We start from the raw sequence: 16,592 nt of genomic DNA, 5'->3' as shown, positions 1-16,592 counted from the left end.
AAGTGATGATTAAATATTACATTCAACTTCTTGTTATTCATTTGCAGTTGTTGAGAGAATTATTTATTTTACAAGTTTTTATTAAACAATTGTTTTGTGGTGTGAATTGTTGCTAATTTAATTAATTTTTGAGTATTAATCAAAAAAATACATATTTTATTATTTTTAGAGGTGTATTGCACACACGAATGTTTTTTTTTTTTTTTTTTTTTTTTTTTTTTTTTTTAATACCAAATGAACTATGTTAAAAATACAGAGAATTGGGGAAAAAATATTTTTACTTTTTTGTTCTGTTTAGTTTTGCTTTCAATTTTTTTGTCATTATTTTTTATATCACATATTTTTCATTTTAAAAAGCATGCTTTTGAAATTGGAAAAAAAATGCGGAAAAATAAGCCTGAAAAGTCCTTTCAATTTATATTTTAATTTTTGACTATTGCACTCATAGATTATTATAATAAATAATAAGAATTCAAGGAACAATTAAAAAAATAGGATATTCAAAAAATTATAGAAAGTGGATGTTCAACATACAAAAAAAAGTTTTATGATTTCATAACGCCATTCATAATTCAAATTTGGTAAACTTATTATTCAAATTTATTCATTAATAGTATTTTTTAATTAAAAAAAATTTCAGTCGGATTTGGATGATTATTTTTGATATCATATTTTTTTCTGTCAAAATTTTCGGAATGAAAATTTGCATTATATAGTTAGTGTCAATAATGGTGTACACTTTCAAAAACAATGGACAGTTGCAATTTCTCAGCAGCCATTGATAGTTGCATTTTGACAATAAACCCAATTATTCCCTCAATGAATGCAAACTTATAAGTCATACAGAAATGAAACAACTTGTCCCCAAGAATCAAAAACTTAACATTTTTTATTTTCGAAAAAATTTTGAGTATTTAATTTTTTTGGGTTTCTCCGAAAATAAAAAATGTTAAGTTTTTGATTCTTGGGGACAAGTTGTTTCATTTCTGTATGACTTATAAGTTTGCATTCATTGAGGGAATAATTGGGTTTATTGTCAAAATGCAACTATCAATGGCTGCTGAGAAATTGCAACTGTCCATTGTTTTTGAAAGTGTACACCATTATTGACACTAACTATATAATGCAAATTTTCATTCCGAAAATTTTGACAGAAAAAAATATGATATCAAAAATAATCATCCAAATCCGACTGAAATTTTTTTTAATTAAAAAATACTATTAATGAATAAATTTGAATAATAAGTTTACCAAATTTGAATTATGAATGGCGTTATGAAATCATAAAACTTTTTTTTGTATGTTGAACATCCACTTTCTATAATTTTTTGAATATCCTATTTTTTTAATTGTTCCTTGAATTCTTATTATTTATTATAATAATCTATGAGTGCAATAGTCAAAAATTAAAATATAAATTGAAAGGACTTTTCAGGCTTATTTTTCCGCATTTTTTTTCCAATTTCAAAAGCATGCTTTTTAAAATGAAAAATATGTGATATAAAAAATAATGACAAAAAAATTGAAAGCAAAACCAAACAGAACAAAATAATTCTTGTTTTTTGGAATTTTTGATCTCGTTTTTTGAACTGACGAAAAAAGAGAAACTTTGAAATAACGAAGTGCTGTTGAAGAACAATGTTTTTGGGGATACTATTTCAATGAGATAATAATGAAATTTTTTGAGAAATTTTTTTGAAATAATTAATTGATCAAGAAATAATATTTACTTTAATATAGACATTTTCACAATGGACACTTCTGTGTTTGGTTTGTTGAATCAAAAATTGCGGCAAATTATGCGAAGAAATAAAATATTTGCACCTACCAAAGTTCAGACGGAAACTATACCTCGGATCCTCAATGTACTGCTTTTATTTCTTTCTGAATATTTAACATTATTTTTGTATTATTTTTAAAATAGGGAGAAGATGTTATTGTTAGAGCCCGAACAGGATCAGGAAAGACATTAGCTTATGCGCTTCCAATTTTAAATAAGTTTACTGAGCCATCAATGGTCCAGAAAATTGATTTAAATTCTATTCAAGTCCTCATTTTACTTCCAACAAAAGAACTTTGTAATCAAGTTACAGACGTTTTTAGAGCATTTTGCGAGAATTCTGTTAGGGTGAGATCATTTACCCCCAAGAGCAACTGTGGAAGAATTTTTACACCAAAGGATCTTGAATGCGTTATTCTAATTACAACCCCAAAATCATTATTGACAATGGAAGCACATCTAGCACCAATGTTCAGAAACGTTAATACTATTGTTTTTGATGAAGCTGATAAATTAGTTGAAGGAGAAGGAGAAGGTTTTTAACAAATTCAATAAGAAATGATTCTTTTTTATTTCTGCAAAATTATTTATTGTTTTTCAGCTCGCGTTCGCTCTATTTTAAAGCACACACCATCTGGATATCAAGCTATGCTTATGAGTGCAACTTTGAATGCTGAAGATATTAATGAAAAAGGAATTGTATTGCATCAACCAGTATGAAATATTACATTTTGTCTCTTTTTTAGTACTCCTCATATTCCCGCATGCTATGTTATGTTGTTTATGCTATTTTGCTAACTTTTTTTCGTTGTTTTTCATTCATTTCCGAATTTAATTTTTATTTTCCGAACAAATGTGCAACAAATTTATATGTGTCACAACTTGAACAATAATTAGGCTATGATAGATGTACAGGAAGTTCTTGAAGCTTCACAGTTGTCTCAGTTTTACATTTTGTGCAGTGCCTCTGAACGAGTTGGGAAAGAAGCAGACGATGACGAGGATGAAGAAACGGGATATGGCAGAGATTTCATTCTGACAAAGGAAGAAAGGCAGGAGAAGAGAAAGAAGGAGCAGGAGGCGAGGAAGAAGAGGCTTCAGCTCAGAGAGTTGGAAGAAGCCGAACTTGAAAACCTGCTTCTGATGAAAAGAAAAGCGAAGACACAGAAGAAGAAAGAGAAAAGAGAACGAGAAAAGAAAGAGAAAGCAGAAAGAGATCAAATGTTGAAAGAATTGGAAGAGAAAAAACTGAAAGAAGAAGAAGAGAAGAAGAAGAAAGAAGAAGCAGAATCAAAAGAGGAAAAGGAAGAAGAAGGAGAAGAAGAAGAAAGCGAAGAAGAAAGCGACGAAGAGAAGGATGAAAAAGATGAAGAAGAGAAAGAAGAAAAGGATAATGAAAAAGATGACTCAGACGAAACAGAAAAATCAGATAAAAATACAAAGAAAAGAAGAAAAATTGAAGAAAAAGAGAGCGAAGATGATGATGAAGATGATGAAAAAGATAAAAGTAAAGACAGAAAGCAAGAGAAATCAAAGGATGAAGAAACTGAAGATCCAACAGCATCCTCCTCTTCCTCCTCTTCCTCCTCTTCCTCAGACACAAAAGATGATGCCCCACTTTCCACAGAAGAAGCCACAGCCTCCTCCGAAATCGCCCCATTTGTCACGTCTCTTCCGAGTCTCTCCTCTCTCCAGTTTCTTTCTGACCCTTCTCCCGACCTTCCGACACCTGATTACACAGACGTGCTGTTCAACCGCTACCACACGCTGTATTCACTTCTTGTCACTCGCTCGATCAGACCACCCGTGCTGATCTTTGTGGACGACGTGTACCGCGCCTTCCGCCTGCGCATCTTCCTCTCCTTGTTTTCGGTGGAGGCTGTGGTGCTTAGCCCGTTTTTGCCGGTGAAGACAAGGTGTGTTAGACAGATAGAGAGAGAGATGGAGAGAGAAAGAGAGAAAGAGAGAGAAAGAGAGAGAAAGAGAGAGAGAGAAAGAGAAAGAGAGAGAGAGAAAGAGAAAGAGAGAAAGATGGATGGATGGATGGAGTGTTTGAAGGGGATTGAAGTGAATGAGCGAAATATTTCGTTTATTTGCTGTGAGAAAAAATATTTTTTTGTTGTTTGAGTGAATATATGGCTACTTTTTATTTCTGACTATAAACTTTCTTTTTTTCCCGATATCATTGCAATTTATTTTAATTGCAAAATCTTGTTTCAAACAGAACTCACATTCTGTCTCAATTTTCACGTGGGGTGTTCCACTATCTGATTGCAACTGACGAATCATTCAAAGTTAGTTCAACCTCATCCTCTTCTTCCTCTTCCTCTTCCTCTTCTTCTTCCAAAGGCTCAAAACAATCAGACTCAGAAAAACCTTCTGCTGATGGCGAGTTTGGAGTGTCAAGAGGGCTTGACTTCTGCGGTGTGGAGACAGTCATCAACTTCGACTGCCCAAAAACACGTCAGCAGTACATCCATCAGATTGGAAGAACAGCTAGAGGAACGAAAAAAGGTATGAAATAAAATATTGTTTTTAACTCTTTTGTTTGAAAATATTTTTATTTTTTATTCTTTTTTTGAAACACTTTTGAATTGTCATTATTTTTTTCATAATGATGTTGTATTCAATGCATATTTAACGTTTCTTAAATTCATTTTTAATATCTTCAATTGCAAAATATAAAAACACACTCTCTTTATTTCATTGTATACTTAACCATTAATCAAACAACCAGGTACTGCCATCACCTTAATAACACCAGTCGACCCGCCCCTGGCCTCGATCCTTATCCCGCCCACAAAGACACAGTCAATTGACTCTCCTTCAGCCGCAGCAAGCTCCGCGCCTACCCTTCCGCCTGCAGTTGAGCTCACCGTCGACCAGGAGACGATGGCAGGGCTGGAGTATCGGTGCAGCATCGCGCTCTCCTCAGTGACGACGGGCGTGGTGAAGAAGGAGATTCAGAAGGAGATCACAGCGGAAGTGCTGAAGGCGAGGAAGCTGACGCTTGTTGAGCTGGCGTCGACGCCTGCTGCTGTGTCCGCGCTGTCTGACGACACTTCTTTGTCTTTGGCGTCTTCTTCCTCTTCTTCCTCTTCCTCTTCTTCTTTCTCGTCTTCTCTGCCGTTTGCCTCACCGTCATCAGCGTCCCAGTCGAGCCAGGTGGCCGAGGAGGCAGCAAGAATCCTGAGAGAGAAAGTGAAGGAGCAGATCTTGCAGATGAAGGATTCTGTGCTGCGCCCTTCTGCTCCTTCGTCCATCGACAAAAACAGACTGAAGAAGCAGACGAAAAAAGAGCTCCAGTCGCTTCCGCAGTACATTCTGGACACCACAAAGGCTGTTGGGCTTCCAGAAGTGGAGAAGGAAGAAGAGAAAAGCACGAATAAATGGAGCTTCCAGAGCAATAGAGGGAGAGGGAGAGGAGGGTTTGGAGGAAGAGGAATGAGAGGGAGAGGGATGAGAGGGGGAAGTGGATGGAGGGGAGGGAGAGGCGGAAGCAGAGGCGGGAGCAGCCGCGGAAGAGGCTCAGGAGAAAGACAAGGATCGATGCGAGGAAGAATTGTGGACACAGAAAAACGCAGAGGACACAGCAGAGGAAGAGGATCACACAGAGGTGGCTCTTTTCAAAGAAGAGAAAGAGACCCTCTTTCAACAATACATAGAAAGTCGCATTTCAAAAAATAGTGTGGAAGCGTTTTTTCACTTCACAATCCATTTCAGAAAAAATTTGTTACAAAATTGATTTTGAACAAAATATAAATAACATAATTTATAATTTCATTTTCATTGATTTTTCAATTTTCAAGAACAAATTAAAGAAAAATTAATTTATTTTTAATTTTTTCTTTTTGAAACTTTTGAATGAAAAAGTCAACGGACTAATGGAATTTCATTAATGAAATAAGGATTTCTCAAAAAACAAAAGATTATCAAAAATTCTTAAATGTATCTTTTTGTAGTCTCCGAAATAAAATGGTGACATGAGTTAATGATTACTGCTTCTTTTTATGAGACAAGATTTGAACTAATCCTCCTGTTGCTCTGATCTTTCTTGCTGCCTCTTTTGAAAACGATCTTGCACGAACGCAAACTGGGATCTTTGGAAGACGTCCTTTTCCAAGAACTTTGAAGTATCCCTAAAATTACAACACAAATTATATGAAATGCGAAATGAATTCAATAAAAGTTACATACAGCACGAACAACATCGATTACTGGCATTTTTCCTTTTCTGATTCTCTTACGCTTTTGTTCAGAGACTAATGACCATAAAGTGTCAACATTAACTGTTGGGCAGTATTCTCTGTTTGGCAGACGATGAAAGTGGCGTTGTCCAACTTTCCCCACATAATCAGGATGGTACTTTGCGAACAAAATTCTGTGGAATGAGAAAGCACCAACATTTCCACGACCTGAAGGATGCTTTCTATGTTTTCCAACGCGACCATAACCCATTGTAACTTGCCCACGCTTCTTACGTGTTTGACGGAGACGTGTCACCATTCTAATAGAACAACAAAGATAATGAAATTATTGTTTTATAACATAATATTTTTAAAGCAAATAAATAAAAAATTTCAATTATTTCCAAGAATAATAAAGGAATAAATCATTAAGCAACAATTAAGCTAGAAACTCATGTAAACGATCAAACTTTTAAACAAATATCTTTTTCTGACTCAACAAAGGAATAATTTGATCATCAGTTGAACATAATTTTATTTATTAAGATAAAATAAAAATTCACTTATAAATAAACAAAAAATGTGACATAAACAGTATTATTTAGTAATTGAATTTTTGAATTATTAATCGAAATTCAAACAATAATAAACACTGTTTTTCAAAAAATTTGAAAATAATGATTCACTTCAAATAGAAAAATCATCAAACATTTTGAGAAACACATTCTTTATATTGCGTTTCAAAAAAACAAACAAACCAAAATTGTTCAAACCAAATTCATTTATACCCATCATAAAAATATTCATTTCCCAATAATCTTTCCCCAAGAGAAGAGATGGGGCCAACTGCATCGGATCAGAGCAGCACGACTACAACAAATGCTGCAAGTCGTTTGCACTGTTATTTAAAAAATTAACTTCTTTTTAAAGAGATTTATTTATCACAAAGCTTCTCGTGCAACTGAAAGTCAAATTCCAACTGCTCCATTATTAACCAGTTTCTCAAAAGAAGCGATCAAAATTACAACATTGCATGCTGATGGAGCTGGATTGAAAAAGTATTGTTAACAAATTGGATTTTTTCATTCAAAAATATACATATTTTGATTTTTAGGGGAGAAGCAGGCATCAAAACTTCTTTTACGATCAAGGCTGATGGAGACATCAATCAATTATTGCGGCGCACATCTGTAGATATAACTGGACCTGGCCCATTGATGTCAAAAGAAATAAAAATTTTGAGCAATAATGAGCTTCTTGTGGAATATTGCGCATCACAAAGTGGAAATTATGATATCAAAATAAAATATGATTTTTCACTGAAAGTGCAATCCAACGCAACGATTTCTCCTGGGCCGATACATCCACCATCCTGCAAGATTACTTATCCAAATTCTGTCTTATTGTATGGAGGAATAGCAACGATCGAAATTCTCTTGCATGATAAATATCATAACATAATCGATAACTTTTCTTCAGAGGCAGATTTAGCGGCTCATGTGAAATTCTTATGTGATGATCCTTCAATTATAATCACATACAAACTTCCAAACTCAAAAGGACAGCCTCTGTCATATTTCGACCCTATCATTTCTGAACAAAACAGAAAAATAAAAATAAATTTAAAGCTTCCGTCGCACGAAACCGTCGCTTGCGGAGAGCTGTACATTGACGAGAAAATGATCCCACCGTCGTTCTCATTTGCTGCTCTGTCGTATTCCAGCAAAACGAAGCTGGACAGCATCAAGCTCGCACAAACCGCGACATTCGACGTGAGCGTCGTTGGGGTTGATTCCGGCACAGAAAGCTCCCGCTCAAAGCTGCTGCCGAACCTGCTCGATGTGAAGGAGAAGGAGAGAGAGCGCCTGAGACTGGAGAATGAAAAAGAAATGACTAAAAGATACGGAATTAAGGAAAAACCTTCTTCTCCTTCTCCTTCTCCTTCTGCGTCATCATCATCATCATCATCTTCTTCTTCTTCATCAGCAGCAACAAGCACAAGCACAATAGCTAAAACCAATGAAAAAACTCCATTTGAGCTTATCCCTCCATCAGATTCAGCTACCTCTATCTCTCCTTCCTCTTCTCCCTCTTCTTCTTCCCTCTCTTCTTCCCCTCTTTCCTCAGAAAACAATACATCTTTTGCACTTCACAATAATTCTTCTTCTTCCTTTTCCTCTTCCTCTTCCTCTTCTTCTCTTTCTCAATCAAATTCTCCTTCTCCTCTCCATTCACAGGGCTCACACACTTCAGCAACCAGCTCTCAGCCTTTTTCCATTCACCCACCAAACAACACCACACCTTCTTTCACCTTCTCCTCTTCCTCTTCCTCTTCCTCTTCCTCTTCCTCTTCCTCTTCCTCTTCCTCTTCCTCTTCCACTTCCACTTCAACTCCTTCAACAACCTCAGCATCATCATCATTAACAACAACATTTTCTTCTTCTTCTTCTTCTTCTTCTTCATTTCCTTCCTCTTCTTCAATGAGTGTTCCTTTCTCTTTGCTTTCCAGTCTGAGTAATTCTCAACAGCCATCTTCTCATTCTGCTCATTCATCGGCTGCCTCCACACCTTCATCTTCCTCTTCCTCTTCTTCTTCCTCCTCCTCCTCATCATCTTCTTCTTCCTTCTCCTCTTCTTCTTCATCTTCTTCTTTTTCTTCAACTCCCACAAATACAAGCGGAGCAAGCGACGATTTGGATGGAATCGACTTGCTCACTCCGAACGAAAGAAGAGAACTTGAACTGCGCTATGGCAAAAGAAATGAATTTGGCAATGAAGAAGAAGAGGGAGAAGGAGAAGAAGAGGATATGGATGATTATGATGATGATGAAAGTGAAGAGGAAGAGGAGGAAGAGGAGGAAGAAGATGATGAAAGTGAAGAAGAAGACGAAGACGAAGAAGAAGAGAAAAAAGATGATGTTGATGAAGAAGATGGCAAATCCATTGAAGCAGAAAAAGAGTTAAGTCATATTGAAAGTCTTTTACAAACTTTGGAAACAAAGTACGACTTTATCAGAGCCGGAGAAACTCCGAATTTCTCCGAGAGCGAAAAGGAAGCAGACAGCCTTCATTTTGATAGGCGCATGAAGAGCAGTGATAGAGAGGTCTGGTTTGACTCAGATGACAGCTCCGATGACATGTGGAATGACAGAAGCCGAATTATGAATGAGGAGGCAAGTGATGAAGGGGGCAAAACGAGCATTCGCATTCCTGCTGCTCCGCCGCTTCCTCAGCCGTCTGGAGCGAATGCCAGTGGAATTAGAACAAGAGATGGGATAGAGGCAAGATTTGAGGACTTTGCGAGGAACTGGGGAGAAGAGGAAGTGGGGAATGAAGAGGAAGGAGGAGCAATGGGAAGAATAGGAACAAACAGAACAAGCAGAACAGAAGGGTTAGCAGGAGCAAACGAAGCAGAAGGAGAAAACAAAGCCAGCTCTAATAATGATAATAATAATGATGATGATGACTTCCCAGTAGAGTGTGATATCTGCCATGACATGATTCCCTTCTCTCGCTATGGGGCACACTATGCGACACACAGGCCGGAAATGGCAGCGATGCTGGGGGCAGAACGAAGTGGGGGTGCATCACAGACACCTTCTCATTCAAATTTTAATTCAAATTTTAATTCGAATTCATCATCTAATACAAGCTCTTATTTAAGTTCTCATTCAACGTATCGTTCGAGGATTCAGACAACAAATACCGCTGGAAGAGCAACAGCTGGCTTATCAACAGCAGGCTCAAATGCAAGTACAAGTACAGCTGCAACCAGGGGAAGATATGGAACAACAGGAATAAAAGAGCAAAGAAGCACAGTTCAACCACAAGCACCGAACAATTCACAGACGATTCATCAGACGTCGTTTGAAGAGGCGCGGGAGAGGCTGAGCCGGCTGCTGGACGAGGCAAACAAACTCGAAAAGCTATCAGAGACAAAAGAGAGGAAATTGGAGGAGAATGACAGGAAGGTTAGTGGAGATGAGGAAGAAAAAGAAGATTACAGCGTGAAAAGAGGAGGCGATAGAGAAGAAGAAGAAGAAGAAGAGGGTGATGTGACGAGAACTTGGGGAAGAGGGGAGAGGGAGATAGAGTGGAGAAGAAGAGGGAGAAGAAGAGGAGGAAGAGGAGGAAGAATAAGAGGGGGAACAGAAAGAGGAGCACATAGGATCTTAAACGAAAGCTTCAACAGCGAATTGGAGTTGAATGAGAAAGAAGAGAAGAAAATCGAAGAAGAAGAAGAAGAAGAAGAAGAAGTTGAATCACAAAGCCACTGGGAAGGGCTCGGAGGTTATGATGCAGCGATTTCAGAGAGGCAGCGGAGGAAGCAGAGGTTTTTGAAAGAAAAGAGGGAGATGGAGAGAAAGAGAGAGGAAGAGAGGAAGAAGAGGAGGATGCGGAAACAGCATTTGGCTGATGTGGATGACAGCGAGCTGAACAAGCTGTTTAAAGCTTCGTCGTCATCATCTTCTTCTTTCTCTTCTCCTTTTTCATCTTCAGTTTCATTGTTAGATGCTCAGCCAGGTTCAGTGAATGAGTCAGGAATGAGTGGAAGAAGAAGAAGAAGGAAGGAACAGAAGACGAGAAGGAGGAGGGGAGAGGAAGAAGAAAAAGGAGATGGAGAAGAAGAAGAAGAAGAAGAAGAGATGCTTTTGGGGAATGGGGGAAGGAGAAGGAGAAGGAGGAGAAGAGAGAGAGGAGAAAGAAGTGGAGGAAAAGGAAGAAGGGAGGGAGGGAGAGAGAAAGAAGAAGGAAAAGAAGGAAAAGAAGGAAAAGAAGGAATACAGGAGAGTCGAAGAAGAAGAAGAAGAGGAGGAAGAGAAGGAGGAAGAAGAGGAAGAGGAGGAAGGAGGAACGAAGAAACAGGAAATAGAGCAGAAGCAGAAGACGAGACAACAAATGATAGGCGCAATAAGAGGCAGCCCAGCAGTTTGGCCGAGGATCCGTTTCATTACAGACCAAATGCAACGAGAAATACATCATCATCATCATCATCATCATCTTCTTCTTCTTCTTCTTATTCTTCATTTTCATCATTATCTTCGACTTCTCCTCCTCCTCTTCCACACACCCCGCCTTTCACCTTCAACTCCCATAGATCCAACAATAGCAATAACAATAACAGAGAAAGAGAAAGAGAAGAATTTGATACACCTTCCCCTTCTGGCTATACCCCCCCTGCCACCACTCCTCCTGCCTCTCTTTCTTCCACTCAGGACACACTCAGGTGCTTCATCTGCTATCAGAACATTCCAATCACTTCATTCCGCTCCCACATCAACAATCACCCGATTGCTGACAGCTCTTCTTCTTCTTCTTCTTCTTCCTCCTCCTCTCCGTTCACTTTCTCCTTTTCTCCCTCTTCTTTTCCTTCTTCTCGCTCTCCTCCTCCTTCTTCTTCCCTTTCTTCTTCCCCTTCTCCTTCTTCTTCCCTCCCTGCTTTCAACACCCGCTCCGTCTCCCCCACATTCACCGCCTCCTCCGTTTCTCCTCTAACCTCCCCCTTTGCCCGCTCCCGCACCCAAGTTTCTCTCTCTTCTTCTTCTTCTTCTTCTTCCTCTTCTTCTCCTCCACCAATGAAGACCATCGGCTCTACCGATCTTTCCTTCGAGCGGGACGCGGAGCAGCTGAAGCGCTACGGGAAGAAGAAAGGAGTGCGGGCGAAGATAATTGTGGAGCCACAGCTGTTGCTGATAGAGAAGCAGAAGATGTTCTTCTGGAAGAGCCAAGTGGGCATGATGATTCTGTCGTCTGCTACAAGAGTTGCGATTTCCGAGCGGGACAAGCTGATTTCTGTGACAACGCCCACAGACGGTACGATTGTGTTTGACACGAACAGAGCGAAGGAGAGCGTTTCGCTGATAGCAGCAGTCGTCATGACGTTTGCGACGACGAGGGATACTGAGCGGATCAAGCAAGTGGCGGCGCGGGTGAAGAAGACGCTGGCGCCACTGGAAGGGCAGGGCACGATGAAGATCAATGTGAACAGAAGCAATCTGTTTGCCTCGTCGTTTGAGCAGGCGATGAAATCCGGGATGACGGTGAACAGAGGGCTGAAGGTTTCGTTTGAAAACGAGCCAGGAATTGACGATGGAGGGTTGCTGAGGGAGTGGCTGGAGATACTGGCTGCTGACCTCATTGCAGCAGCAGATAACTCGAAGGAGATGGATTTTGCCTCTTCTTCTTCTTCCTCTTCCTCCTCTTCTTCTCCTTCTAGTTGTTCATCTGCCCCTGCATTGTTCTACCTGCCTGATGAAAGCCAGGTGTTTCTGATCAACCCCAAACTGGAAGAAGACCACAGTCAGCGTGACAAGCACATAAAAGAATGCCGTTTTGTTGGGCGAGTGATCGGCTGGGCGCTGATGATGGGGGCGCATTTCCCCATTCCCTTTGGGCAGACGGTGCTGAAACACATTCTGAGGCAGCATGTGACCGTGGCGGACTGCGCCATGGACGATCCGACGTTCTATAAGATGAAGGTATTGATTAATTGGTTGATTAATTGGTTCATTGGTTCATTGGTTGGTTGGCTTTTTGATTGATTGATTGATTGGTGGTGCTGATGATGATAATTGATGAGATTGGATTATATTTTGATTTGGACAAATGTTTTAACTTTTTCTTTAATTTTTTTTTTCTTTTTTTATTTTCGTTTTTGTTTTCCACGTTTCAAACTTTCCTATTCCATCATTCTTTCTTCACCCTCTGTTTATTTCTCCTTCTTCTCTCCTTATTTATCTATCTATTTTTTTTTTTCCCCTTCCCTTCCCTCCCTTTCCCCTTTCCCCCTTTCCCTCCCTCTCCCTCAGGTCCGCTTCATCCAAGACCAGGACATGAACAGCTCTGAGATGCAGTCGCTTGAGCTGACCTTCTCCGAAGACAAAGCAGACGGCACGACTGTTGACTTGTGCCGCGGAGGCAGCAGAATCGCAGTGAAAGAGGAAAACAAGATGGACTACCTGCAGAAACTGGTCGAGTACCGCACTGTTATTTCGGTCTCTGTGTATTTGGATTCCATTCAGAGTGGGGTGAGAGATGTGCTTGGCGTTTATGTCGACGCCCTCTCGTTTTTGAGAGCGGAGGAGCTGAGGATTATGCTCTGCGGAGAAAACGAAGTCGATGTGGAAGACATGATAAAGTGTGTCGATAATTTGTTGTTGTTATTATTATTCTTTATATTTTTTCATTCAAACATTCATCTTTCACTGATAACTCATCCACAACAGGAACTTCCGTGTTTTGTATCCATACGACAAATCACATAAAACCGCTCAAAACTTCTTTATGTTTTTGAGAAATATCTCGAATTACGACAGACAGCTGTATGGAAATGCATTTTTCATTATTTTCATCATTATTAATTCTGATTATTCGACGAATTATTCCACTTTTTTCATCATTCCTCATTTTTTCCCTTTCATCTCTTTCTTTCACTCCTTTTTTTATTTTATTTTTAACTTTTATTTATTTATTTATTTATTTATTTATTTTTGCCTATTTAGGTTTGTCAAATTCTGCACTGGATCGTCCCAAGTTAAACCTGGTGGATTTGCGTCATACAATCCAACTTTCGCTTTGAGAATTGAAACTGAACGGGGTGATTCTAACCTTCCCACCGCTCACGCCTGCTTCAATGAATTTGATATTCCGAATTATTCTTCTTATGATATTCTTCACTCAAAAGTTTTATTTGCCCTGAGAGAAGGAAGCGAAGGCTTTGAAATTAAGTGATGTTCTTCGGTATTCTTTAAGAATCATTTTGTTTATTGTTTGAAACTCTGTTATTTTTTTCTCTTGTGGTTATTTTCTTTCAACATTTAACCTTTTAAAGCTTTTTTTTATTACACTTGTTTATTTTTATTTATGCGTTTTTCATTTCACTTCATTTTATTGTATATTTTTTGGCTTTTGAAAAAATTGTGAGAAAAATAAAAATGCATTGAAGTTTAAACAAATGTAATATGAAAATGTGAAAAGGTGAAGAAAAATCGTTGAAAGTTATGAAATGATAGTTAGAACTTGGCTCCTCAATTCATTAATTTTATCATCAACAGCCTTGTGAATCTCTCTTGCAAAATCATCAATTAACTTTAAAACTTCATCTTTTTTTGATTTATCTTCCGAAACAGGAGGACTGATATTTACATCTTCCTTTGTATCTGGGTGACTGCATTTTTTAATACAATTCAAAAAATTCATAGCATCTTTCTCCTGGTAGAAGTTGAATCCATATATCATTCCATTATAAGTCTTTATTGAAACGAAAAGATGAGTCATTTGCTTTGGATCATCGGTTCCAACATAATCATTAATAACATATTTCTAAGTCAAAGAAATATATATTTGAAAAGCAAATTAAATAAAAATATTGAAAAAATACTTCTTCGCTTGCAATAATGCCAATTAGTCGAAACATTTTCGACGATTCATCGCAAATAATTGATAAATAAATATCTCCAATTAATTCCCATCCTTTTTGTGTTGGTTTATTTGCCTGGCATCGCCCTAAAAATAAAGGAGAAGCCGATGAAAATGACATTAGATCTTTATTATGTTGAGAGATCAAATATTTGAAATTATATTATATCTTTTTGAAAAACTCGATCAACATTGCAGATGGTTTTTCCGATTGCACAGAGCAAAACCAAACAAAAAGCAGAAAGAAGAGTGCTTATTATTTCACGAAGAATAAAATCTGTAACTTCATGGGTTAAGCATTTGCTCAAAAAGGAAATAAAAATTCCTGAGGATCTTGCAAAAGGAGCTGTTGTCTGCGAAATTCTCAACAAACTTTGTCCGAGTTTGATCGAAGAATTTGATGCAGATCCAAAGAATGTTATTTCCCGAACAGAGAATTGGAAAAAAGTATTTCTTTTTGTTTATTTTGATTTCAGTTGATCATCCTTTTCAAGATAAATGCTGGTCTTATTAAATGTGCGATACCCCAAAGCGAATTAATTAATCCTGTTTTAGCATCGCAAGAATTGGCAAATTCACAAATAACATATTTTCTTTTAAAATTGAAACACCGAGCAAAACGTCTTCGCGTAGCTCCAGAAAGTGTTGTAAAGAAGGTTGCAAAAAAAGAAGCTAGAATTCGCAAGCGATTTGCACTGAAGAAAGAAAGAAAGATTGAAGCGCTGAGAGAAAGAACAATGGGGGCAATTCGTGCAGCAAAATACAACCGCAAATACAAGAAAGATAGAAAGAAGAGAATTATGCTCCATCGAAAAGCTGAAAAGAAAGGCAACTTCTATGTTCCACCAGAACCCAAGCTTGCCTTTGTGATGCGTCTGCGCGGTGTGAATGGAGTTCCACCAAAACAAAGAAAGATCCTTCAACTTTTCCGTCTTCGTCAAATCCACAATGGCGTCTTCGTTCGCCTCACAAAAGCAACACTTAACATGCTCAAAGTCATTGAGCCATATGTTGCCATTGGATATCCCAGTGTCAGAACCATCCGTGCTCTTCTCGTTAAGCGTGGATATGCCAAGATTAATGGACAAAGAATTCCTCTCACTTCAAACAAAGTGATTGCACGTGCATTGGGCAGATACAAGATTAAGACATTGGACGATTTGATCTGGCAAATTGTGACAATCGGAAGACACTTTGCCAAATGCAACCGTTTCTTATGGCCATTCAAGATGAACTCACCAAGAGGAGGATACAAGAAGAGCAAGTTGAGGCACTTTGTCGAAGGAGGAGCAGCAGGAAACAGAATGGGAATGATTAACAGACTTATTAGAAGATGTCTTTAAATTCTTTTTATATTTTATTGCAGAAATGCAAAGTAATTATCAAAAAAAAAAAAAAATCTGAACTGAAATTTTTTTAAACACATATGAAGTGATAAATATTTTTTTGCTAAAATCTCGAGAACATGGTCGTTTCTCCTCGTGAGCACGCATCAAAAATGTAATGAATAAGTTCAATCCACTGAAAGTCAATAAACAATAATTGTTTCAATAAATAATAATAAATCATCATGAAATAAAAAGGAAAATCAAACATGCTCTTTTGGAAGAGTTCCAACGACTATTCACATTTTAAAATTGAAATTGCAAACAACAAGAAAATATTTGAAAAAATAAAGAAAATAATTTTCAAACATTTGTTATCATCATCCCAATCAGGCCTTCGGATGGTTAATATCTTTCCACCCCAGAAAAATTGAACTGCAGGTGTTGTGTGAATTCTAAACGATTTTTAACAAATAATTCTTCTTTTTTTAAAAGGAAATGAATATTTCAAACGAAAGAGATTTGCACTTTGCCAATTCATCTTCAATGTTAACAAAAAATATCTTCACATTCGGAAATTCACCACTTGAAACTATTTCAAGAAAAGAGCGAGCTGTGCTTTTTGAAGTTGGATTCCATGGAGTTAAAAAAAGAACGACTATTAATTTTGGATAAGTCATTTTCGTTGAACTTTGATATTTGAATTCATTTTCAAAATAAAATAATTTTGATATTTAGCAAACCTTTCGGTCAAAGCAGTTTGAACATTTGGAATAGAATCCCAAACAAATTCCATTTTGAAAAATATATAATATGGGCGTATTTATTTTTTGTGATATTTTCGACAACCTTCTTTGATTTGATTGAGGGCATTCAGATAAT

At 37.7% G+C, this 16,592-nt stretch overlaps 6 protein-coding genes across 6 annotated transcripts; 3 read left to right on the top strand and 3 right to left on the bottom strand.

The window, feature by feature from the left end:
* The first annotated feature begins 1,748 nt into the window (after nt 1–1,748).
* On the top strand, nt 1,749–5,587 carry MONOS_220 (putative RNA helicase). Its single transcript, XM_067872107.1, has 6 exons — nt 1,749–1,865; nt 1,925–2,315; nt 2,382–2,494; nt 2,678–3,696; nt 4,005–4,294; nt 4,518–5,587. The coding sequence occupies exons 1-6, from the start codon at nt 1,752–1,754 to the stop codon at nt 5,465–5,467; spliced, it is 2,877 nt and encodes a 958-aa protein (XP_067728155.1). The 5' UTR covers nt 1,749–1,751; the 3' UTR covers nt 5,468–5,587.
* Nucleotides 5,552–6,460, bottom strand: MONOS_219 (putative 60S ribosomal protein L27a-3). The gene is made up of 3 exons (XM_067872095.1): nt 6,438–6,460; nt 5,978–6,287; nt 5,552–5,919 (listed from the first exon to the last, which is right to left on the bottom strand). Exons 2-3 carry the CDS (start codon nt 6,284–6,286, stop codon nt 5,776–5,778), a joined length of 453 nt encoding a protein of 150 aa, XP_067728154.1. The 5' UTR covers nt 6,287; nt 6,438–6,460; the 3' UTR covers nt 5,552–5,775.
* Nucleotides 6,461–6,782: 322 nt separating this feature from the next.
* MONOS_218 (putative ubiquitin-protein ligase) lies at nt 6,783–13,922 on the top strand. Its single transcript, XM_067872084.1, has 6 exons — nt 6,783–6,858; nt 6,917–7,025; nt 7,082–12,446; nt 12,777–13,105; nt 13,194–13,289; nt 13,470–13,922. The coding sequence occupies exons 1-6, from the start codon at nt 6,804–6,806 to the stop codon at nt 13,696–13,698; spliced, it is 6,183 nt and encodes a 2,060-aa protein (XP_067728153.1). The 5' UTR covers nt 6,783–6,803; the 3' UTR covers nt 13,699–13,922.
* MONOS_217 (uncharacterized protein) lies at nt 13,836–14,506 on the bottom strand (the record flags this gene model as incomplete). Its single annotated transcript, XM_067872073.1, has 2 exons — nt 13,836–14,289; nt 14,348–14,506. 2 exons carry the CDS (start codon nt 14,504–14,506, stop codon nt 13,966–13,968), a joined length of 483 nt encoding a protein of 160 aa, XP_067728152.1. The 3' UTR covers nt 13,836–13,965.
* A 39-nt stretch (nt 14,507–14,545) lies between these two features.
* MONOS_216 (putative 60S ribosomal protein L7-3) lies at nt 14,546–15,803 on the top strand. Its single transcript, XM_067872062.1, has 2 exons — nt 14,546–14,832; nt 14,880–15,803. Exons 1-2 carry the CDS (start codon nt 14,584–14,586, stop codon nt 15,726–15,728), a joined length of 1,098 nt encoding a protein of 365 aa, XP_067728151.1. The 5' UTR covers nt 14,546–14,583; the 3' UTR covers nt 15,729–15,803.
* Nucleotides 15,722–16,525, bottom strand: MONOS_215 (uncharacterized protein). The gene is made up of 5 exons (XM_067872051.1): nt 16,454–16,525; nt 16,224–16,400; nt 16,080–16,165; nt 15,980–16,005; nt 15,722–15,906 (listed from the first exon to the last, which is right to left on the bottom strand). The coding sequence occupies exons 1-5, from the start codon at nt 16,504–16,506 to the stop codon at nt 15,835–15,837; spliced, it is 414 nt and encodes a 137-aa protein (XP_067728150.1). The 5' UTR covers nt 16,507–16,525; the 3' UTR covers nt 15,722–15,834.
* Nucleotides 16,526–16,592: the final 67 nt, after the last annotated feature.

This window comes from Monocercomonoides exilis (assembly GCF_001643675.1).
Source record: "Monocercomonoides exilis strain PA203 chromosome Unknown scaffold20-1493094, whole genome shotgun sequence".
Lineage (NCBI taxonomy): Eukaryota > Preaxostyla > Oxymonadida > Polymastigidae > Monocercomonoides > Monocercomonoides exilis.
Note: the sequence above shows the minus strand (reverse complement) of the source record. Positions and strands in the feature narration are given on the sequence as shown.

Excerpts from the sequence above, each read along its gene's own strand:
- MONOS_215 (XM_067872051.1), bottom strand. The coding sequence starts at position 16,506 with ATGGAATTTGTTTGGGATTCTATTCCAAATGTTCAAACTGCTTTGACC. Across the intron at positions 16,166-16,223 it reads GCAAAGTGCAAATCTCTTTC|AATTCACACAACACCTGCAG; the intron begins GTTTGAAATATT and ends AAAATCGTTTAG. Across the intron at positions 15,907-15,979 it reads GAACTCTTCCAAAAGAGCAT|TGGATTGAACTTATTCATTA; the intron begins GTTTGATTTTCC and ends ATTGACTTTCAG.
- MONOS_216 (XM_067872062.1), top strand. The coding sequence starts at position 14,584 with ATGGTTTTTCCGATTGCACAGAGCAAAACCAAACAAAAAGCAGAAAGA. Across the intron at positions 14,833-14,879 it reads GAACAGAGAATTGGAAAAAA|ATAAATGCTGGTCTTATTAA; the intron begins GTATTTCTTTTT and ends ATCCTTTTCAAG.
- MONOS_218 (XM_067872084.1), top strand. The coding sequence starts at position 6,804 with ATGGGGCCAACTGCATCGGATCAGAGCAGCACGACTACAACAAATGCT. Across the intron at positions 7,026-7,081 it reads GATGGAGCTGGATTGAAAAA|GGGAGAAGCAGGCATCAAAA; the intron begins GTATTGTTAACA and ends TTTGATTTTTAG. Across the intron at positions 13,290-13,469 it reads TCGAATTACGACAGACAGCT|GTTTGTCAAATTCTGCACTG; the intron begins GTATGGAAATGC and ends TTGCCTATTTAG.
- MONOS_219 (XM_067872095.1), bottom strand. The coding sequence starts at position 6,286 with ATGGTGACACGTCTCCGTCAAACACGTAAGAAGCGTGGGCAAGTTACA. Across the intron at positions 5,920-5,977 it reads TAATCGATGTTGTTCGTGCT|GGATACTTCAAAGTTCTTGG; the intron begins GTATGTAACTTT and ends TTGTAATTTTAG.
- MONOS_220 (XM_067872107.1), top strand. The coding sequence starts at position 1,752 with ATGGACACTTCTGTGTTTGGTTTGTTGAATCAAAAATTGCGGCAAATT. Across the intron at positions 2,495-2,677 it reads GAATTGTATTGCATCAACCA|GCTATGATAGATGTACAGGA; the intron begins GTATGAAATATT and ends AACAATAATTAG. Across the intron at positions 4,295-4,517 it reads AGCTAGAGGAACGAAAAAAG|GTACTGCCATCACCTTAATA; the intron begins GTATGAAATAAA and ends TCAAACAACCAG.